This window comes from Narcine bancroftii, chromosome 1, assembly GCF_036971445.1.
Source record: "Narcine bancroftii isolate sNarBan1 chromosome 1, sNarBan1.hap1, whole genome shotgun sequence".
Lineage (NCBI taxonomy): Eukaryota > Metazoa > Chordata > Chondrichthyes > Torpediniformes > Narcinidae > Narcine > Narcine bancroftii.
This window is the reverse complement of record NC_091469.1, coordinates 153,505,787-153,525,886: the sequence shown is the minus strand read 5'-3', so window position 1 is coordinate 153,525,886 and position 20,100 is coordinate 153,505,787. Positions and strand designations below refer to the sequence as shown.

Sequence of the window (20,100 nt, the reverse complement as noted above, 5' to 3'; positions counted from 1 at the left end):
TCCTCTGGTATTAGCCATTGCTTCCCTGTGGAAAATGTGTCGGCTGACCACCCTGTCTATGTCTCTAGTTTTGCAGACAAAACCATATTCTCTGTTTAATTATGCACAAAGCTAAAGAAGAGGAACTTTTGTACCGTAATTAAAAATCGGGCATGGAATTACCTGGAAATCATCTGCAGATCGATTCTCACAAAGCAGAGCGATGGCGTCACAGCTTCCAATTCCCTGGTGTGAAATGCATTGATATTGTGGTGATATGTAATTACACCACTAGGTCACCATGGGTCATCCCGGTGACCTTGTCTATAAAGCAGTCCAGAGCTACAGTCCAGCCTTCCAGGTTTGTCTTGCAGAGAGACAAGACCCTCTTAGTGTACGTATTCATCTCCTGAAGACTGTGTCCTCTGCTCTGTAGCATTTGTCCAAGATGGCCGGCTGCACATGGCATTCTTCTTCTTCTGTTGGCCTGTGGAGAAAGAAGAGCTTTCCTGCCTCTCATTAGCATGAGAATGGGCCTCGGCCGTGGCCTTCGGCATCTGCAGACTTTTGCATAATACCCACATTTTCCATAGTTGGAACAGACATTTTCTCTGGCAGGGCAGAGGGCTCTGGGGTGCTTTCTTTGTCCACAGAAAAAGCACTAGAGACCCTCAAGGTGCTGCTGCTGTGAATTCCTGTGAGCCAGCAAACTTTTCTTTTCGTGGGGCTAGAGAGTCCAGCAGTGTGACGTTTGTCCCAGCCCCAGGGTCCTGTGAGTACTTCTCCAATTCTTTCCTGGTGCTTTCTAAAGCTTCTGCAATAGTCTCTGCCTCATCCAGCCCCACCGTTCCTTTCTCCAGCAATCAATGTCTTGTCTCAGTGGACCGTATGCCCGCAACAATTCTGTCCCTAATAAGATCCTCCACATACTCCTGAGCTGATACTGCTTTAAAGTTGCAGCCTCTCGCCTGGTCTTTCAGAGAGAGTATAAAGTCTCTGGCAGACTTCCCTACTTGTTGTGACTTGGTAATGAGCCTGTACCGGGAGTGGAGTTCGCTATACCCCTTACTGTAATGCCTCTGTAAAGTCCTCATTGCTTCTTGGTAGGACCTGGCATCCTGTATAAGGGAGTAAGGGTGGTCTCCCAGCTGCGCTAACAGCAGCATTAATAGCTCTTTATCCGATGCCTCAGCACCCTCCACGTAATTCAGAAAGCATCTCTGCCAGCAGCTGAAGTGCATGCTGGTTCCAAGATTTCTGGGGTCGAGCTCCAGCCTGTCTTGTCGCAGCACAATGTGGGGGCACCTTGGGGGTCGTTTCTGGTCTCCACGTGGTCTCTGTTTCTAGATGTAGCAAGGGCAGACCCTGGGGTACTGGGAGCTGCTGGTAGAGCCACTGTGGGGCTTGTGTCTGCTGGAGGAGTAACCTGGATGCTTGGGGCTGTTGACTGAGTCTCTGGCTTTGGGACGTTTGCAGTGGGCTTAGGGGGGATCCCAGCGGTAGCATCAGGTCTCCGTGGTACTGGGGAAATTGCTGCTGGGGGAGTGACAGTAGCGGTGTCTGATTTCCCTGGCTCTGGAGTGGTCGGGAATTCTGCACATATGTGGCGATCGGGAGCACGACTTGTAGAGATCCTTCTACCCGTGCTTGTAGTGGCCCCTTTCTGATCAGACCGGGGTTTAGGGTCGGCGGCGCCTGTACCGGTGAACCCACAGGCAGGCAGGGCTCTTGGCCGTTTCTTACCTGCCCTATCGTACTTCTGTGGTCTTCCCTGCATTCCACCACGATTCCAGTACAGCAGTCCCTCACCGTCTCAGTCCTCGGATGCACGTGCATGCTGGTCGTCCATGGATTTCATTCCTCAGGAAGAGTCTCCAAGTGGTCGGGAATGTGCATTGGAGCAGAAGCAGCTTCCATCCTAGTAGCTATGATATTAGTTTATTAAATTGTACTGACAATAACTACACCAGCAGTGCGAGTATAAGACAGCTTTAATAAACTAATATGTACACTAAGAGGTCTTGTCTGTCTGCAAGACAAACCTGGAAGGCTCGACTGTCGCTCTGGACTGCTTTATAGACAAGGTCACTGGGATGACCCCTGGTGTAATTACATATCACCACAGATATCATGCCTGAAAATCAGTCTGCATATATTGAAGGCTCCATCGACTGTCTATACTTCTGCTGTCTGTGGAAAGTTGCCAACACATCTCACCTAATCATACTTTCTTCTCCCCTTGGGCTTGAAAATGTGAACATCCTGATTCACAGAGTCCCATAACACTGAAAGAGGTCCGCATTCCCAGGCTGTCTGTGTCAAGCAACATGCCCTCTTGCCCTCCTTAAGCCAATAACCCTACATCCCTTCCCATCCCTGGAGTTATCCAAGGATGAGAGGTGACTTAATAGAGACAGCCAACACCTTTTTCCCCAGGGTGGGAGTAGCAAACACCAGAGGACATCTGTACAAAGTGAAGGGAGGAGGAGACATCAAAAGTAAATTTTTTTTTACAAAGAGACTTGTGGGTGCCTGGAATGCATTATGAGGGGTGGTGGTGGAGGCTGGAACAATAAGGGGATTTAAGAGACTATTAGACAGGCACATCAGCGCTTGACGTCCTGTTTTGCGGAAACTGCCAAAATGTTTGGCCTGGAAGTCAGCCTGAAGAAAACTGAGGTCCTCCATCAGCCAGCTCCCCACCATGACTACCAGCCCCCCCACATCTCCATCGGGCACACAAAACTCAAAACGGTCAACCAGTTTACCTATCTCGGCTGCACCATTTCATCAGATGCAAGGATCGACAACGAGATAGACAACAGACTTGCCAAGGCAAATAGCGCCTTTGGAAGACTACACAAAAGAGTCTGGAAAAACAACCAACTGAAAAACCTCACAAAGATAAGCGTATACAGAGCCGTTGTCATACCCACACTCCTGTTCGGCTCCAAATCATGGGTCCTCTACCGGCATCACCTACGGCTCCTAGAATGCTTCCACCAGCGTTGTCTCCGCTCCATCCTCAACATTCATTGGAGCGACTTCATCCCTAACGTCGAAGTACTCGAGATGGCAGAGGCCGACAGCATCGAATCCACACTGTTGAAGATCCAACTGCGCTGGGTAGGTCACGTCTCCAGAATGGAGGACCATCACCTTCCCAAGATCGTGTTATATGGCGAGCTCTCCACTGGCCATCGTGTCAGAGGTGCACCAAAGAAGAGGTACAAGGACTGCATAAAGAAATTTCTTGGTGCCTGCCACATTGACCACCGCCAGTGGGCTGATATCGCCTCAAACCGTGCATCTTGGTGCCTCACAGTTCAGCGGGCAGCAACCTCCTTTGAAGAAGACCGCAGAGCCCACCTCACTGACAAAAGGCAAAGGAGGAAACACCCAACACCCAACCCCAACCAACAAATTTTCCCCTGCAACCGCTGCAACTGTGTCTGCCTGTCCCGCATCGGACTTGACAGCCACAAATGAGCCTGCAGCTGACGTGAACATTTTACCCCCTCCATAAATCTTCGTCCACGAAGCCAAGCCAAAGAAAGAGACAGGCACATGGATGAAAGAGAACGAGGTATATATCGGTCGGCACACATCATGAGCTGCAGGGCCTGAACTGTGCTGTAATGTTCTATGAACTTGAACGAAGCTCACGTACCTGCCTCTACTATTTTGTCTGGTAGCTCATACCCACCACCATCTGAGTGAAGAACTGTTCCCTCACATTGCTTCTAAATCCCACCCCCCCTTTGCCCCAGGGTCAGCGCCAAGAGGAGGGGGAAACCGCAGGCATTGACCCCCAAATGAGGTGCTGTGCCCTCCCATATAGTCGCAGCCATCGCTCACCATCAAATCTTTCCCCACCCTCTCCCACATCACTAGCGTCTAGCTTGACACACACTAGCGACTCTCCACCAGCCCCAGCCACATCACTAGAGTGTGTCAAGCATCAATAGTGTCTAGTGACGCTTGACTCAATAAAAAGCAGTCCCCTCATCTCAAACGTCGGAAAGGTTAACATCCAATACCAACACCCCCCGTCAACAGGTAGGTCCTGGCATCCAATAGCACTCCCCACCCCCACCCGCTAAGTGAGTTTATGTGTTGAAAATGTGAACATCCAGATTCACAGAGTCCCATAGCACTGAAAGAGGTTCGCATTCCCAACATGTCTGTGTCAAACAACATGCCCTCTTGCCCACATTAAGCCAATACCTCGCCATCCCTTCCCATCCATGGAGTTATCCAAGGATGAGAGGTGATTTGATAGAGGTTACAAGATTATGAGAGATACAGTTAAAAGACAGCCAACACAATGCCCCCTCCCTAACATGCTAATGCCCCTCTCTAACATTTGTTCTGGCCCCGACCCTGCCTTGTCCCAATTTACGATTCTAAGGAAGCCCAGTGCTATCCTTTTCCTTAACTATCTAAATGTAAATAGAATTGTGGTCACTGGTCCCGAGGCGTTCCCCCTACTGATACTGTCATGGTCGCGTACTTACCTTCATTGGGAAGAGAGTGAGAGTTTCAGGAACACCCGTGTGGCAGTGAGCCTATGAGAAGGTCAGAGGGGTTTAGCTGAATGGTGTTTGGGGAGTTGAAGAATGCAATGTTGTGTCTAGTCAATAATGAAAGAAAGTCGACTTCATGGTGTGCTGGAAGAAATGAGTGAGTGTATTCTTTATTTGTTTGTAAGCTGTGGTAAATCAGTGAAATCAGTGAATACTTCAGTTACCTGAGCAGCTTCATTCCCCAGAACAAGGTCCCACACTGCCCCTTCCCTGGCAGGCCTATCCACATATTACAGGAGAAAGTTTTCCTGGGCACAGTTAACAAACTTCATCCCTTCCCATCCCCTAACACTAGCATTCCCAGTCAATGTTGGGAATTGAAATCACCCACAGTAACAGCTTTGCTAATTTTGCAAACCTCAACCATCTCTTGACATATTTGAACCTCAAATTCAGGGGTAGCCAAACATTTTTGGTTGCAGGCCACATAAGAAAAATATAAGGAGTTGTTTTTACACTGCTTGGGTCCAAACAATATTAAGCCCGGCAGTTCTCAACCAGTAAAGAGAAAGGGTGTTTAGACCAGAAAACCTGTGCCATCGAAAGTTCATCTTCTATCAAAATAGCTATACAACACCACTGAACAATTTCACTGTTGACGTTCCAGTAGTTTATTGATGTGCTCATACATTACATTAGGCAATTACGGTATCTGCTGCTCTTAAATTTAATTTAAATGAATTCAATAAAACTTTTTAAAACCCTCAATCAAAAAGCAGCACAAAATACAAAGCTGGGAACAAAATCAGAACAGGCGAAAAGATCAAGAAAGGGACAAGACAGTCTCCAACATTCCTCCATAACTCTCAGTGAATGCAGTTCATGGCCCACCTTAATGTTTATGATGCAATGTGTAAATCCGTAGATGGCTATTGAAGTTAACAGATGCCTTGCAAATCAAAGAAACCCACTTCCCCTTGACTTCTGTGAAATCACTTTTCATTTTCCCAATGTATCTGAAATTTTCAGTACTCCCTTGCTATTTTCTGTCTTTTCAGTTCTGTCATTTTAATCAACTGAGGTAAACCTTTCAGAGGAATTAGGGGATATGGGGAGAAGGCAGGTAGGTGGAGGTAGGTCATAAATTAGATCAGCCATGATCGTATTGAATGGCGGAGCAGGCTCGGTGGGCCGAATGAGGTGATAGAGGAATTAGGGGATAAGGGGAGAAGGCAGGTAGGTGGAGTTAGGTCATAAATTAGATGAGCCATGATCGTATTGAATGGCGGAGCAGGCTCGATGGGCCGAATGAGGTGATAGAGGAATTAGGGGATATGGGGAGAAGGCAGGTAGGTGGAGTTAGGTCATAAATTAGATCAGCCATGATCGTATTGAATGGCGGAGCAGGCTCGATGGGCCATTTTTGGCCGACTCCTGTTCCTACTTCCTACGTTCCTAAACGTTTTTTTTAAATTGAGGTAAATATTTTCACTGATGAATAACATTGCAATGGTCAGCTTTGTATTGTTCAAAATGGCAGCGGCATCTAGTGTTGAAACTATGAAGTGCATTGTACATTCAGTGCAATTGTTAGAGACTATGTTCCATATTCCATTTTATTTCTAAAATTCACCCTGGGCCACTTAAAAATGGGCAACAGGTTAACTCAGTTTGGCCAATCCTGCTCTAGCTCCTGCTGATTGTTTTGTGGCCTATAGTATAACAATCATAGGCCCTTTGGCCCTTCTAGTCTGTTCTGAACTATTATTCTGTCTCGTCCCACTATTCTGCACTCTGTCCATATCCCTCTATACCTCTCCCATCCATGCACCTGTCCAAATTCTTCTTAAATTTTAAAATTGAACCTGCATTCACCACTTCAGATGACAGCTCGTTCCCCTTCATGTTTCTCCTAAACTTTTCCCCTTTCATCCTTAACCCATGTCCTCTGGTTTGTATCTGATCGAACTTCAGTGGAAAACACCTACTTGCATTTACTCTGTCTATCCCCCTCATAATTTTGTCTAGCTCTATCATATTTCCCCTCATTCTTCTACAATCCAGGGAATAAAGTCCTAACCTATTTAACTTTTCCATGTAACACTGTTCCTGAAGTCCAGGCAACATCCAAGTAAATCTCTGCACTCTTTCAATCTTTCCAGTAGTTAGCTGACTAAAACTGCACACAATGCTCCCAAATTTATCCATCAATTCCTCTTTGATTCCTGATTTCAACCCACACTGACTCAGACACTAGTTTTCTGGAAATACTCTATCGAAAACTAAGGTGGTATCTTCTTCGACTAATATTGTAATACCCCCACCCTCACTTCTCTTCCCACTGTTCCTATCACAACTGTGACTACAGGTGATTCAACTGGGAGGGGTAAAGAGAATAAATGCAAACAAGCTTTTTTCACTGATGTTGGGTGAGACAAGAGATGGCAGACATGGGTTCAGGGTAAAAGGTGAATTGTTTAAAGGGAACATTAGGAGGAACTTCACACAGAGTGGAAAGAGTGTGGAATGAGCTGCAAGTTGAAGTGGTGAATGTGGGCTCAATATGATATTTAAGAAAAACTAGGCAGAATAATAGTTTGGCACAGACTAGATGGGCCAAAGGGCCTGTTTCTGTGCCATAATTTTCTATGGGTCTATGTCCATCCAGGGCCTTCCCTGATTCATCCCATCTCTCATCAGGTGTTTGTCATTTGTCTTGACATTTCCCAGTGACTCAGTTCCTTGAGGTCCTATGTCTCTGTTAAAGACATTGTGTTGCATTAAAATCGTTCATAAAATCAAATTATTGTTATGAACCAGATCACTTTTTTTCTCCTTTCATGAAAGCTGGTGTTTGCCAGTCAGGATTAGGAAGGCCACGACACACAATCAGCAACTCTTTCGTAGAGAAATTAAATAAATAATAAATTGAGCTGTGCCTTTATCTTCTCTTGTCATACAGACTGAAAATATTCCAATCAAACTGAACACGGCTGCCATCCTGAGGGAGAATGCCCTGTACCAACGAAAAGTGAAAGAAGAACTCCAAAGGTAGAGTACCTTCAGTACCCTTGTTAGTCTGTGCGTGAGGTTTTATAATATCCTGACACCAGCAGGCACAGACAAGGAGGAGTTCAGAAGCCAAAGGTTCAATAGACGAGGAGGGTGCTGGTCAAGGGGATGTTTTGCATGCCTTCCTCACATCCATTTTGTTTTATGATTGCACTATCTTAAGTATGGAGACACACGAGAGACTGCAGATACTGGAATCTGAAGCAAAAAAGCCATTTTTTCTGGAGGAACTCCGCAAAATGTTCTATGCGAGGGAGGGAGAAAGGGAACTGTCGGCATTTTGGGCCAGCTCGATGCTGATGCTGCTCGACCCACTGAGTTCCTCTGGCTAATTGTCTTCAGGATTAGAGTGCGCCCATGTAAAACAGATGCGGGGTAATCTCTTGCGCCAGAGAGGGGAGAACCTCTGGAATTTTCTACCATGGGCGGCTGTGCCAGCCAGATTGTTGGGTGTATATAAGGTAGAGATTGATAAAGCTATCAGAAGAGTTAGAATATCAAAGGTTATGGGGAGAAAGCAGGGGAGAGAGGCTGAGTGGGAGAATGGATCAGCTCATGATGGAATGGTGGCGTGGACTCGATAGACCGAGTGGCCTATGTCTGCTCCTATATCTTATGGTCTTATGGTGCTTAAGCATAGATGGATAGCACACTAAATAAAGCTCTTCATCGTATCTTGCTACAGTGACAACAAACAATTCAATTCATTAGGCTGGAATGTCAGTGGCCTTTGCGATATTAAGCCTGAATTCATGTACAGTAAGACCCCTGTTATCTGGAATTTAAGCCGACAGCAGCCTCAAGCAACTGGCAAAAACAGAGCAAGAAATAAATGGGTTAAAAAATACTAAAGTTTATGATTGGTGCCCTCTCGTGGTGGGTTTGCCAATCTATGGAATATACAGTCTCAAGCAACCGTAAAATTCACTTATCTGGCATCTTAACAATCGCCATAGGTGCTGGATAATAGGGGTTTTACCGTATTATCTGGCTGAAGAATGGTGGATACTGAAAGACAACATTATGGAAGAGGAATCACAGTCCAGAGTACAGCAAGTCCTCAGGTAACAGGGTGAAGAGCACTAGGAAGGATTGAAAGCTGGCAGGAAAGGAACAAGGGAGACTGGAAAGGTGGAGGGCCAGACAAAGACAAGCTGGCTGGAGGATCTCAGCCAGTCAGGCAGAATCCCCAAGGAAGAAGAACCTTTGCTCTCCACAGACGTTGAGTTCTTCCAGCTTCCCACTGATTTTTCAGGCAGGTGATCGGAGTTGAGAGGATGCATGAGCAGTGACCTGGATCAGTGATTTGTTCCTCCTGTGGTTCTGACACCAAGGAGTCATTTCTACACGGAGTTGATAAGCCTCAACACTGGGACAGGAGTGGGAATCCAGACGGATTTTTGTAGCATTTGTCAGCAATGGTCCCAAGCAAGGATAGCCAAGGACACCAACAGCCATGGTGGTTGGGAAACCAGCAGCTCAGCACAAAGAGTGATGGAACCTGGACCAGTCCTTCTTTGCAGTCTATAGTTTCATAGCTTTTCGATGTTCCAATCAGAAATAACTGCACTGAAGAGTCTTGCTCTGCTTCACAATGGTACCCTCCATAATATATTTTAATTTTTTTTTAAATTTAAATCTGCAGCAGTTACAGGCCCTTTCGGCCCACGAGTCCGTGCCGCCCAATTAATACCCAATTAAACTACAACCCCGGGTATGTTTTGAAGAGTGGAAGGAAACCGAAGTCCCTGGGGAAAACCCACGCAGACACAGGGAGAACTTACAAACTCCTTAAAGACACTGCAGGATTTGAACCCCAGTCCCGATCACTGGCGCTGTAAAGGCGTTACGCTAACCGCTATGCCAACCGTGCCACCCTACATGCTGGAGAGCAGAGGCAAACTCAACTCACATTGAGAATGGAGATGGGTTACCGACTGCCCTATTTTCATTGCAATCCTGAACATGATCCTCAGTGGCAGCTGGAGGTAAGGTCAATGGAACATTCTTAGAAATTATCCAACCAGTCAGAACCCCAATGTTCAAGTTCAAGCTTAAGTTTATTGTCACATGTACCATGGTACATTGTTTTGTGAGCAGTTCAGTTAGACAATGAAGACAGTTCGAAGTGCAGAGTTACAGAGAGCAATCAGATGCTGTAGAGCAAAGACAACATAAATAGTGTGAGGTTTATTCAAGCGTCTGTTGCCAGCGGGAAAGAAACTGTCCTTGAATCTCGTGGTGCATGATCTCACACTTATGAACCTTCCTCCCGATGGGATGAGGGTGAAGAGAATGTGGCTCGGGTAGGATGAGTCTTTTAATATGTTCGCTGCTTTTTTCCAGGACACTGGAATGCACAGGTGGAGGGGAAAGGGTCCAAATCCACCTTCACAGCCCTCTGCAGTTTGGGCAGAACAGTTCCTGTCCCACGCAGTGATGCACCCTGACAAGGTGCATGTGTAGTTGTTGATAAGGGTGCAGGAGACGTGCCAAATATCCTCAGGCCTCTGAGGAAGTAGAGATGCTGATGGGCTTTCTTGGCCATGGTGTCGATGTTTTTGTACCTGGGCAAGTCACTGGAGATGTTTTCCCCAAGGGACTTAACGCTGTCAACTGACCTCACCTCAGCATCAGTGATGTGGACTAGGGGGTCAACTGTGACCCTCCTCCTGCAGAAAGAGAGGGGTAGGCTAATTGATGTGATTGTATTGTGAAGGGCATGTGGTTGTGGTATCACAGCATCTGCAGACTTTTGTTGTTTCACTCTGTAGGATAATTGCTGAACATTAATCATTACAAGTAATCAATCGCTGCATTTTCACAGCGCTATCCAATTACTCAGATGGAAAAAAGGTCATTGTAATCTTTTAATACATAGCAGGTCCAATGTTGTTATTGGATGAGTTGTGATCTGAACTTGAAATGCTTATTTGTACCAAATGATTGCAACAAAAGAAGTAATCTTTAAAAGTTTACAGCTGGGCATTCACCCAACTAGGTTTGCACACCACAGATCTGAATGGAGAAAGAGTTTGAAGAAACAGTTGTAGAGGTTATGTCTTGAAGCTACAGAACAGCAAAAATTCTGGAGAAACTCAGCAGGTCACACAGTGTCTATGGAAGGCAATAAGCAGTTGATGTTTTGGGCCTCAGGGTACAGGCTCAGCATCAAGTTATGCTTTACTGTTCCTCAGATGCCACCCGCATTTCAAACAGAACTTCCCAAATGATGCGCTGTTCCTAATGTCACCACTGTATGAGGCACGGTTCCCTTGCACCCAAACAAGAGCAAACATGTCCCCCTATTGTTTCCAGCTGTTTGAGAACACCAGTGTAGGATCTCCCACAATGGACTCGCGAGCTGCCAAACCCCAGTGTTCATCAATGTCCTACAAGGAAGGAAGCCTGCATCCTTACCATAAAACCATTAAACACCACAGTACAGAAACAGGCCCTTTGGCCCTATTAGTTCATGCCAAAGTATTTTTCTGCCTAGTCCCATTGACCTATCCAAAATTTTCTTACATCTTAAAGTTGAGCCCGCATTCACTACTTCAGCTGACAGCTTGTTCCACACTCCCACCATTCTATGTGAAGAAGTCTCCCCTCGTGTTCCTCTAAACTTTTTCCCTTCCACTCTTAACCCATGTCCTCTGGTTTGTATCTCACTCACCCTCAGTGGAAAAAGCCTACTGGACATTTGCTCTATCTATACCCATCATAATGTTGTACATCTCTATCAAATCTCCCTTCATTCTTCTATGCTCCAGGGAATCAAGTCCTAACCTGCCTAACCTTTCCCTGTAACTCAGTTAGTTCTTCAAGTCCTGGCAACATCCTTGTAAATCTCCTCTGCACTCTTTCAACCTTATTGATGTCTTTCCTGTAGGTAGATGTCCAAAACAGCTCAAAAATTTGGCCTCTCACTAATGTCTTAAACAACTGATCCAATTTCCCCTCTATGTGACTTCAGACTCATAGTACATCACAGAGTCATTCAGCATGGAAGCAGACCCTCAACCCACTGTCAGAGCTGTCCATCCATTTGAACTGATCCTACATTAGCCTCACATCAACCCTGCAGATTCTGGCACATCTACAGCAGCCAATTAACCTACCAATCCACACGTCTTTGGGATTTGGGAGGAACCCAGAGCACCCGGTAGAATCCCATCGAGTGGTCTCACAGGGAAATTCTACACCGACAATGCCTGAAGTCAGGATTGATCCAAAGGTCTGTGAAGCAGCAACTCCATGCACTGTGCCACTGTGATCTTAGCCATGGACAATAAACACTGGCAGTAGTTTTCACACCTCTTAGACTCTACAGTTAATGGAGGGAAATATTCCTGAAACACTGATAATGTAATTAATATAGAGTAAAGGGGTGGCACACTTAACGTAATGGTTAGCACAACACTATTACAGCGCCAGCGACCCGAGTTTGAATCCTCCACCATATGAAAGGAGTTTGTGCATTCTCCCCATGACCATGTAGGTTTCCTCCGGGTACTCTATTTTTCTCCCACCCTTCAAATTGTACGGGGTTAGTATAGGTTAATTGGTCACGTGGGTGTATTTGGTCTGGAAAGACTTGCTGTGTCTCCATGAAGTGAAAAATGCAGGGAAAGGTCATAGACAATTAAAAACTTGTTCATTCTCACCACAAATGTTATCACGACATAGGTGGATAATGGCCACCAAAACTATAACAAATGGTTCTTTGTGGCCACGCCAGAATTGATCACATTATCGAAGGGGGCCATGATCCTGTCAAGTTTGAGGAATATCAGAAGCAAAAGAATGAGGAACTTAAGGAGCAATGGCTGGCTGACGCAGAACGCCGTCATCTTGAGGAAAAGATCTTCTTCGAAGAGTTAATACTGGCACGGGAAGCAAGAATTGAGGAGAAAAGACAAAGAGCTGCTCAGCAGAAGGGCCAGGTAAGCATGTCATCACTTGATGCTGTCAATCCCTTAGATCATGATCAGATTATTTCATCTGTCTCTGTATACAAAGGTACACAACAATAAATAACCTTTTTATGAGAAACTTTTACTTTAGGGGATGTCTCTATGTTGAGAATTGGGTGGTTTGGTGAATTGGGCACTGATTTTTCGACATATTGTTACACTGTAGAATAGCCTATTGTATCCACTGGCTACACAGCGGACATTTTCCTCATGGGCTTGAGTGCAAAATCTGGCTTTGAGCTCTCAGTCAGAAAGGCCTTCAAAAGGCTGGCAGATTGAAACGCCCCAAATCAATGGGAAATCGAGAAAGATGGAGTGTCAAAAGAGTTGAAGATTTTGGTGAGGGGGAGAAAAGGCAGGCAGGGGAAAGATTCCTCTGAAGGAAGAATCTAACACCTCCCCGGGCAGTGTAGAGGTCGATAATAAAGCTGGCATTCTCGGTACTTCCTCAGTAAGGCTGTAGTCTATCTTAAACTGAAAGGAATTCTTGCCAAGAGAGTTAATTAAAGAAAGCCATTCTCATCCATTTTTTTTGGCTATGGCCCCGTTAGGACTCTGCTCAAAGTTTATGGGCCCCCTTCCCTGTGAAGCAGCTAAGTTTAGTTGGTTTCTTCTGTACTTCTCTCCGACCGACTGCATAAAAAATATTTTATAATTCAGTCTGCAGCCCCCCCTTAAATGGGGGGGGGGAATGTTGAGAATGGTTTATTTAAATTCATACCTTTATAAAGAAGTAAAGAGAATCGTGTCAGGGCTATTGAACATCATCCTGACTGTGGGGAAATCATATGGCATGAAACATAAAAGACTGCACTGTTGTAGTTGTAGAAACACAGAAATGCTGGAGGAACTCAGCAGGTCTTGCAGTGCCCATGGGTGGTAAAGATATGTAGTCAACCATTCGGGCCTGAGCCCTTCCTCAAGGAACCACATGATGTTGTTTGACCCGATTTAATTGTACCATAAACTGGTGCAGACAAAGTGAGCCACAAAACCATCCTCTGTGTTGAAATCTCTCTGTTTATCCAAGACTTGGGTCACACCACGACTTTGCATTTCTCCACGTCAGTGAGCAGTTAGAAAAATGCTTCCAATCAATTCAAGACCTATTTCTGTTGTGGAACAATCAGATCTGAAACACAAGAAATAACTGCAGTAAATAGGAATGTTGTATGAAGTGGCAAGACATTCAAACTAAATCTGCAGCAACTAAGTAGAAGGAACAGAGAGAAAAAGTAAAGAGGAAGTAAGGATGCCAACAGGAGAAATGTAGTAAAATTTAGAAGATGTAATCAGCTGATTTTTGTGCCTGTTTAATATACAAGTACAGTTGATATTCCCATAATTTTGGCATCTCCTTCAGTTTTATTCATGGTGCTGGAACATAGAACATTGTAACACAGTACAGGCTCTTTGGCCCATGATGTTGTGCCAACCTATATAAACATACTCCACAAACTAAACCTTTCCCACCTCACACCCATGACCCTTTATTTTCTTGCATCCATGTGCCTGTCTAAAAATCTTTTAAATGACCTTATTGTTCCACCCTCCCACCACCATCCCTGGCAATGCATTCCAAGCAGCCCCTGCTCTCTGTGTAAAAAAAATTACCCCCGATGTCTCCCCAAAGGCGGCATGGTTAGTGTAGCAGTTAGCCCAGTGACCCAGGCTCAAATCCAGTGCTGTCAGCAAGAAGCCTGCACGTTCTCCCCATGTCTACGAGGGCTTTCTCTGGGCGCTCCAGTCTCCCTCCCTTCCCCTCTCAAAATGCACAGGGGTTCTAGGTCAACTGGGGCATCACTTATCTTTTTAAATCACCAAAACAGAAATTTACTTGGACGCCTGTAATCAACAAGATTCAATATTCTGTGTATTATAATGTACACAAAAGCACCCCAAATGTTTCCCCTTTGTTTGTACTTTAAAGACACAGAAAGAGGTACCACTAAATCAATGCAGCTATCAGTTTTAATTTAAAGTACAGGTACCCTCTGACTTGCGACCTATGTGACTTATGACCAATTTTTTTTAAATGAGAAAAAACATAAAGTTTACACGGATTATGTTGTATTTGACAAATTATAACAGGGATACAGGGCATATAAGAGCCAAAATTTGCATATTTACTTTGTCCCCGGGGTCCGTGGGCTGGGCTTGGCCATTTTGATTCCTGTGCGGTGGTGCGAGTCTTCAGTTGACGCATTGGTGGTGGGTTCACGTATTGGAGTTCAGTTGGCAAGTGTGCAAGATTTAAGGGTGAAAATTCACTTAACTTTTGTGCATGTGCCAACCAAAGACTCGCGCATGCGCACAGGAATCAAAACGACCGCACCTAGCCTACAGACCTCAGGACACCAACTAACAAGGTAAACGTGGACCAGAATGTGGAAAGATTCGCCAAAGTTGATCAACAAATTCTGGAAGCTTTAAGTTGTTATCGTCAAATCTATGATGAAAAGAAGATTTGATTAAAAAGTTTGCTTTAAGATTTCGGTACTCCACGCACATGGGCAAAATTCCAACTTACGTCCATTTCGAGATACGACCAATCCTAAAGTCCCAATTATGGTTGCAAGTCAGGGAGTGCCCATATACCATGGTTGTTTATTTCATGAAGTAATGCTTGGCTACAGCAAGGAAGAATTTCAGTTCATATGTCCATTTTATTCAATTTTTAAAATGTTTCATTAACTTAGCAATACAGCACAAACCCATGCTGCCCCAAATACACCCATGTAACCGATTAACCAACATTTTTGGATTATGGGAAGAAACTGGAGCACTGGAGGAAACCCACACAGATAGGGGGAGGAAGTACAAACACCTCGCAGACAGCGGCAGATTTGAACCTGGATTGCTGGCGGTGTAATAGCGTCGTGCTAACAGCTACATTAACCATGCTGCCTATTAAATGTGCATGACAATAAAGTCATTACCATTGATTGGTGAGACATGTAGCAGAAGTAAAAGAGTCTCTTCAGAGACAGAGGGTCTGGGGATCCCACCACCTTCCTCGAAGTTGCTGCCTCCTGAGCCTCCGTAGATGCACAGCCTCCTGTTCGAACCAGTGGTGAACCTGATCTCCAAGCATCCTTGGCCTCCTTGAGGTAATCATGAGCTGCCAGAGCCCGAGGCTCCTAGGGAGCTCTGCTCATCGTTGGCACCCTGATGAATCCCTGTCCCAATACCTGGTTTCAAAAGGCCGGTGTCACCAACAGCCCATGGTCTGCGTGAGGTCTTCAGCTGCCAACTTTGTGATGGTCCGCTGCTGTGTGTTCCTACCCTATAGGGTCCACTCCCAAGCTTCTTCTTTTCAGCAGGGGGGCAGGGGGGCAGGAGGTGTACTGTCCCACGCTGGAGCTCTGTGATTAGCTTCAAGAGTCAAGAAAACCAATGAGGAAAATTACAACTTTCTTTATCACCTGGAAGTCTTTTCACTCCTTAACTCTGCAATTCCAGGCAGAAGAATTGAGGCAGAGATACCGAGAGATGCGACTTCAAGAAGAGAAGGAGCTGAAAGCACAGGTGGAGCAGGTGTTAAAAGGGCATAAAGACACAAAGGAACAGCAAAGGAAAATTCAGGAATGCAAACAGAAGATGGGTATGTGCCAGAACTATAATTTAGAACATGAGAGACAGGAGTTGGCCATCTGGTCCATCAAGCTGAAGTGCCAGTTGATGAAGTAGACAAAGACGATGTGGTCAAACAATAATCATGGCTTTTATTAGCAGAAACTCATGGTACAATAATGAAAGACAATAGATGCATCTACAGTTATATCCAAGGGGAGTGTCCCCAACAGCAGAGATAATGCACAGCCAATGTTAGTACAGCAAGGCTTGCCAGAGGGGAGACAGGCAGCTTGGCAGACATTCACCACACAAGCTCATTCAATGAGATAGAACATAGAACAATACAGTACAGGCCCTTCGGCCCTCAATATTGTGCCGACCCATCTATTCCTTAAAAAAGTATTAAACCCTCCCTATCCCATAACCCTCTATTTTTCTTTCATCCATGTGCCTGTCTCTCATAAATGTTCCCAATATTTAGGCCTCCGCCACCAGTTGATCAACTCTGACATCATATGCACTCGGCAGTGCATTCCAGGCACCCACAACTCTGTGTGTGAAAAAACTTACCCCTGAACTTCCCTCCCTTAACTTTGTACATATGTCCTCTGGTGTTTACTGATCCTGCCCTGGATCATGGCTGATCAGGCCGTGGACTCAGCTCCACTTAACTGCCTTTTCCCCATAACGCTTAGTTCCTCGATTATGCAAAAATCTATTTAACTGTTCTTAAATATATTTAATGAGGCAGCCACAACTGATTCCTTGGACAGAGAATTCCACAGATTCATTACTTTCTGTGTAGTTCCTCCCCATTTCTGTTTAAATCTACTCCCTCAGGTCTTGAGTCCACGTCCCCTCATTCTTGTCTCACCCACTAGTGGAAGCAATTTTTCTGCCTATTTTTTCCATCCTTTTCATAAGTTTAAGTGTTTCTATAAGATTCCCATTCATTCTTCTGAATCCCCGCAAGTACAGTCCCAGGTGACTCAATCTCTCCTCATGGATTAACCCCCTCATTTCTGGAATCAACCTGTTGAATCTCCTAATACATACTTCCTCAAGTCAGGAGACCAGAACTGCACACAGAACACCAAATGTGACTTCATCAGGACCTTGTACAGTTGCAACAGAACCTCCTACTCTTAAATTCGATCTTTCCAGCAATGAAGCCCAACATCCCATTTGCCCTGGTGATTACCCATTGCACCTGCAAACCAATCTTTTGCAATCCATGCACAAGCACTCCCAAGTCCCTCTGTACAGTATTTTGCTGAATCTTTCACCATTTAACTAATAATCTGATATATTTTTCTTCCAAAGTGGACCACCTTACATTTACCAACAATGTAGTCCACCTGCCAGACCCTTGCCCACTCACTTATCTATCTGCATCCTCTGAACAATTTCCACTGAATTACCCTTTTCCTGGTCATTAAACAGATCTCCCCTACCCTGGGTGGGGTGGGGGTGTTGGTGGTGGTGGAGGGGAATATATTTGCTTTGAGAAACACAGAAGCACAAATGGTGGAACCCTGAGCAGACAAAGAATGGCTGGAGGAACTCAGTAGGCCATCGGTGGAAATGGTCAATCAACATTTCAGATAAGGATCCTTTATACACTTGAAATGTTGACTGACTCTGATCCAATATTAATAGAATGCCATCAGTAATTCTATGTGTGCTCTGAAGTTTGCTAAATTAACTCATGCAATATTCTAGGTGATATTTCCAATGAGGCGGCTTCTACTATTTCCTTGGGTGGAGAATTCCACAGATTCACTCCTTTCTGAGAGAAGCAGTTCCTCCTCATGGCTTAAATCGACTCCCCTAAATTTGAGGACAATATGATTCTAATCTTAGTGCCAGTGGAAACAATCTCCCTGCTTCTATCATGTACAAATTAGATCAAATAGATAAGATACCCTCCTCATTCTTCCAAATTATAGTGAGTATACTCCCAAGTTATTCAATCTCTTAATCTTTGTGTGTGTTCCTTTGGTCTCAGAATCAGAATCATTAAATTGGTTGTTTACAGTAGCAGTCACAGTCCAAACATTTATTTAAACCACTTTACCACAATAAATCAAAATAGTGCAAGAAAAGGTCAAAGTGAGGCAGTGTCTGTGGTTCTTTGTTCATTCAGGAATCTGACGGCAGCGGAGAAGAAGCTGTCCTTGTGCTGCTGAGTGTTTGTCGTCAGGCTCTTGAATCTTTTTCCCAATGGCAGAAGAGTGAAGAGGGCATGGCCTGGGTGGTGGGGATCCTTGAGGATAAAGGCTGCTTTCTTAAGAAACTGCCTCTTGTGGATGTCCTTGACTGGCACCTGTGATTTTGCAGGCCGAGTTAAAAACTCTATGTTGTTTTTTTCCCATCCTGGGCATTGGCACCTCCTTACCAGACAGCGATGCCACCAGCCAAAAGGCTCTCCATGGCACACCTGGATAAATTTTCAAGAGTCTTCATTAACATACTGTGTTAGCTAATCGACCTAATAAATGGGAGTGAGACAGGAAAGTCTGGAGACACTGTGATCGTGTAGTTCATTATGTATTGTAAATGGTGCAGATAGCCTATGTTCTTAGAAGAGCAGACAATGGTGTTGATAGGTTATTGTTAACTCATGATCATATTCTTTTCTTTAGCTAAGGAAATGAATCAGGAAATGAAAGAAATCCTTCAGCAGGTCATGGAGAAGACGAATGCAGAAATTAGGAAAAAAGCACAGCAGATCCGTGAAATCCGAGCAAGTCAAGCTGCACCAGCAATTAAAAAACACTTCCTTGATTTATCCAAAGTAAGTAGAATGCATAAAAAGTCTCTCATGGGACATGCAGAGTTACTGCCTGAAAAGCAAATAAATACTCAGAGTCAGGGAGAGTTAAAGTGCAGAAGGGAATTCACACCATTATGTCAATACCAGGCTGTTATGGGACCAGTCCAAAAACTACTTTAAAGAGAAGAAGAAAAAAATTAAAAACAAATTCTGGAAATCAAGGTTCAGTTCCTTTTATTGTCACATAAAGATACATCAAAATGTAATATACATGACATATTTCAACTTTTGTCTGCCATAAGGCAAACAAATGGCATTTTTACACAGAAACAGCTGACTTATTCTGGAAAAAGATAAGTATACCATATATTTCGGCATATAAATTGAGTTGTGAAACCCTAAAAAAAATTTTCAAAAGGTGGGGGCGGGGTGGTCGCTTATACACTGGATATACTTTTGAGACCTTAAATTCACCAAAAAAAAACCAGATTGACGTCAGTTTGGTGTACAATTCAATACTGGAAGCAACTCCCCACTGCCGACGCTGCCACTCCCTGACACCTCCCTATCGCCAGGTGCCGCCATAACCGTTCCTACCTGGGTCCCTAAGGTTGGCGTCCCCACTCCTGCTTGGTAGGGCGAGGTGCCTGCTCCTGCCAGGAGCACAATTTCGCCACTCCAACTCCTTGGGCCATCGCCGTTGCTGTCTGGTAGGCTGTGGGCTTTTTTTTAACTTACTTAATTTACAGCTTTGTTACTTGCGATTGGGTGTTTTAAAAAACCTTGGGTTGTTCCTGGGAGGCCTGGACAGCCTGAAAAATGGGGGTCGACTTATACACCAGATATACCAGATATACCATAAAACACTTAAAATTAGGGTCAACTTATACACCGGTCAATTTATAAGCTGGAATATATGGTATTTACCTCCAGTACAATGTGGTCGTCTACACAGGAGGACTTTTACACAACCTTCCTGTGTTTTTGGAGTTTGTCAGATAGTGAACGTGTCCGGCAAATGTACCACGTGGACATTGTAAGTGACATCATATTCATTAGGGCCCATTTCTTACTGAGTGGCTGAGGTCATTCTAGACTGCAGCCATTCCATAAAAATGTGTAGGGGTACGTGGAAAAATTACGGGATGGCATTTATGTAGTAAATTCCATCTTGATATTTTTAAGAAATTTTCTG

At 44.7% G+C, this 20,100-nt stretch overlaps 1 protein-coding gene across 2 annotated transcripts in view; it reads left to right on the top strand.

Annotated features, from left to right (window-relative positions):
- The window catches only part of cfap99 (cilia and flagella associated protein 99), a 264,896-nt gene that overhangs the window by 136,947 nt on the left and 107,849 nt on the right, over positions 1 to 20,100 (top strand). For both annotated transcript variants that reach the window (XM_069942179.1, XM_069942185.1), the window contains exons 10-13: positions 7,468 to 7,556; positions 12,319 to 12,523; positions 16,016 to 16,157; positions 18,775 to 18,926. In XM_069942179.1, coding sequence (XP_069798280.1) covers positions 7,468 to 7,556; positions 12,319 to 12,523; positions 16,016 to 16,157; positions 18,775 to 18,926 — 588 coding nt within the window. The remainder of the gene's footprint in view (positions 1 to 7,467; positions 7,557 to 12,318; positions 12,524 to 16,015; positions 16,158 to 18,774; positions 18,927 to 20,100) is intronic.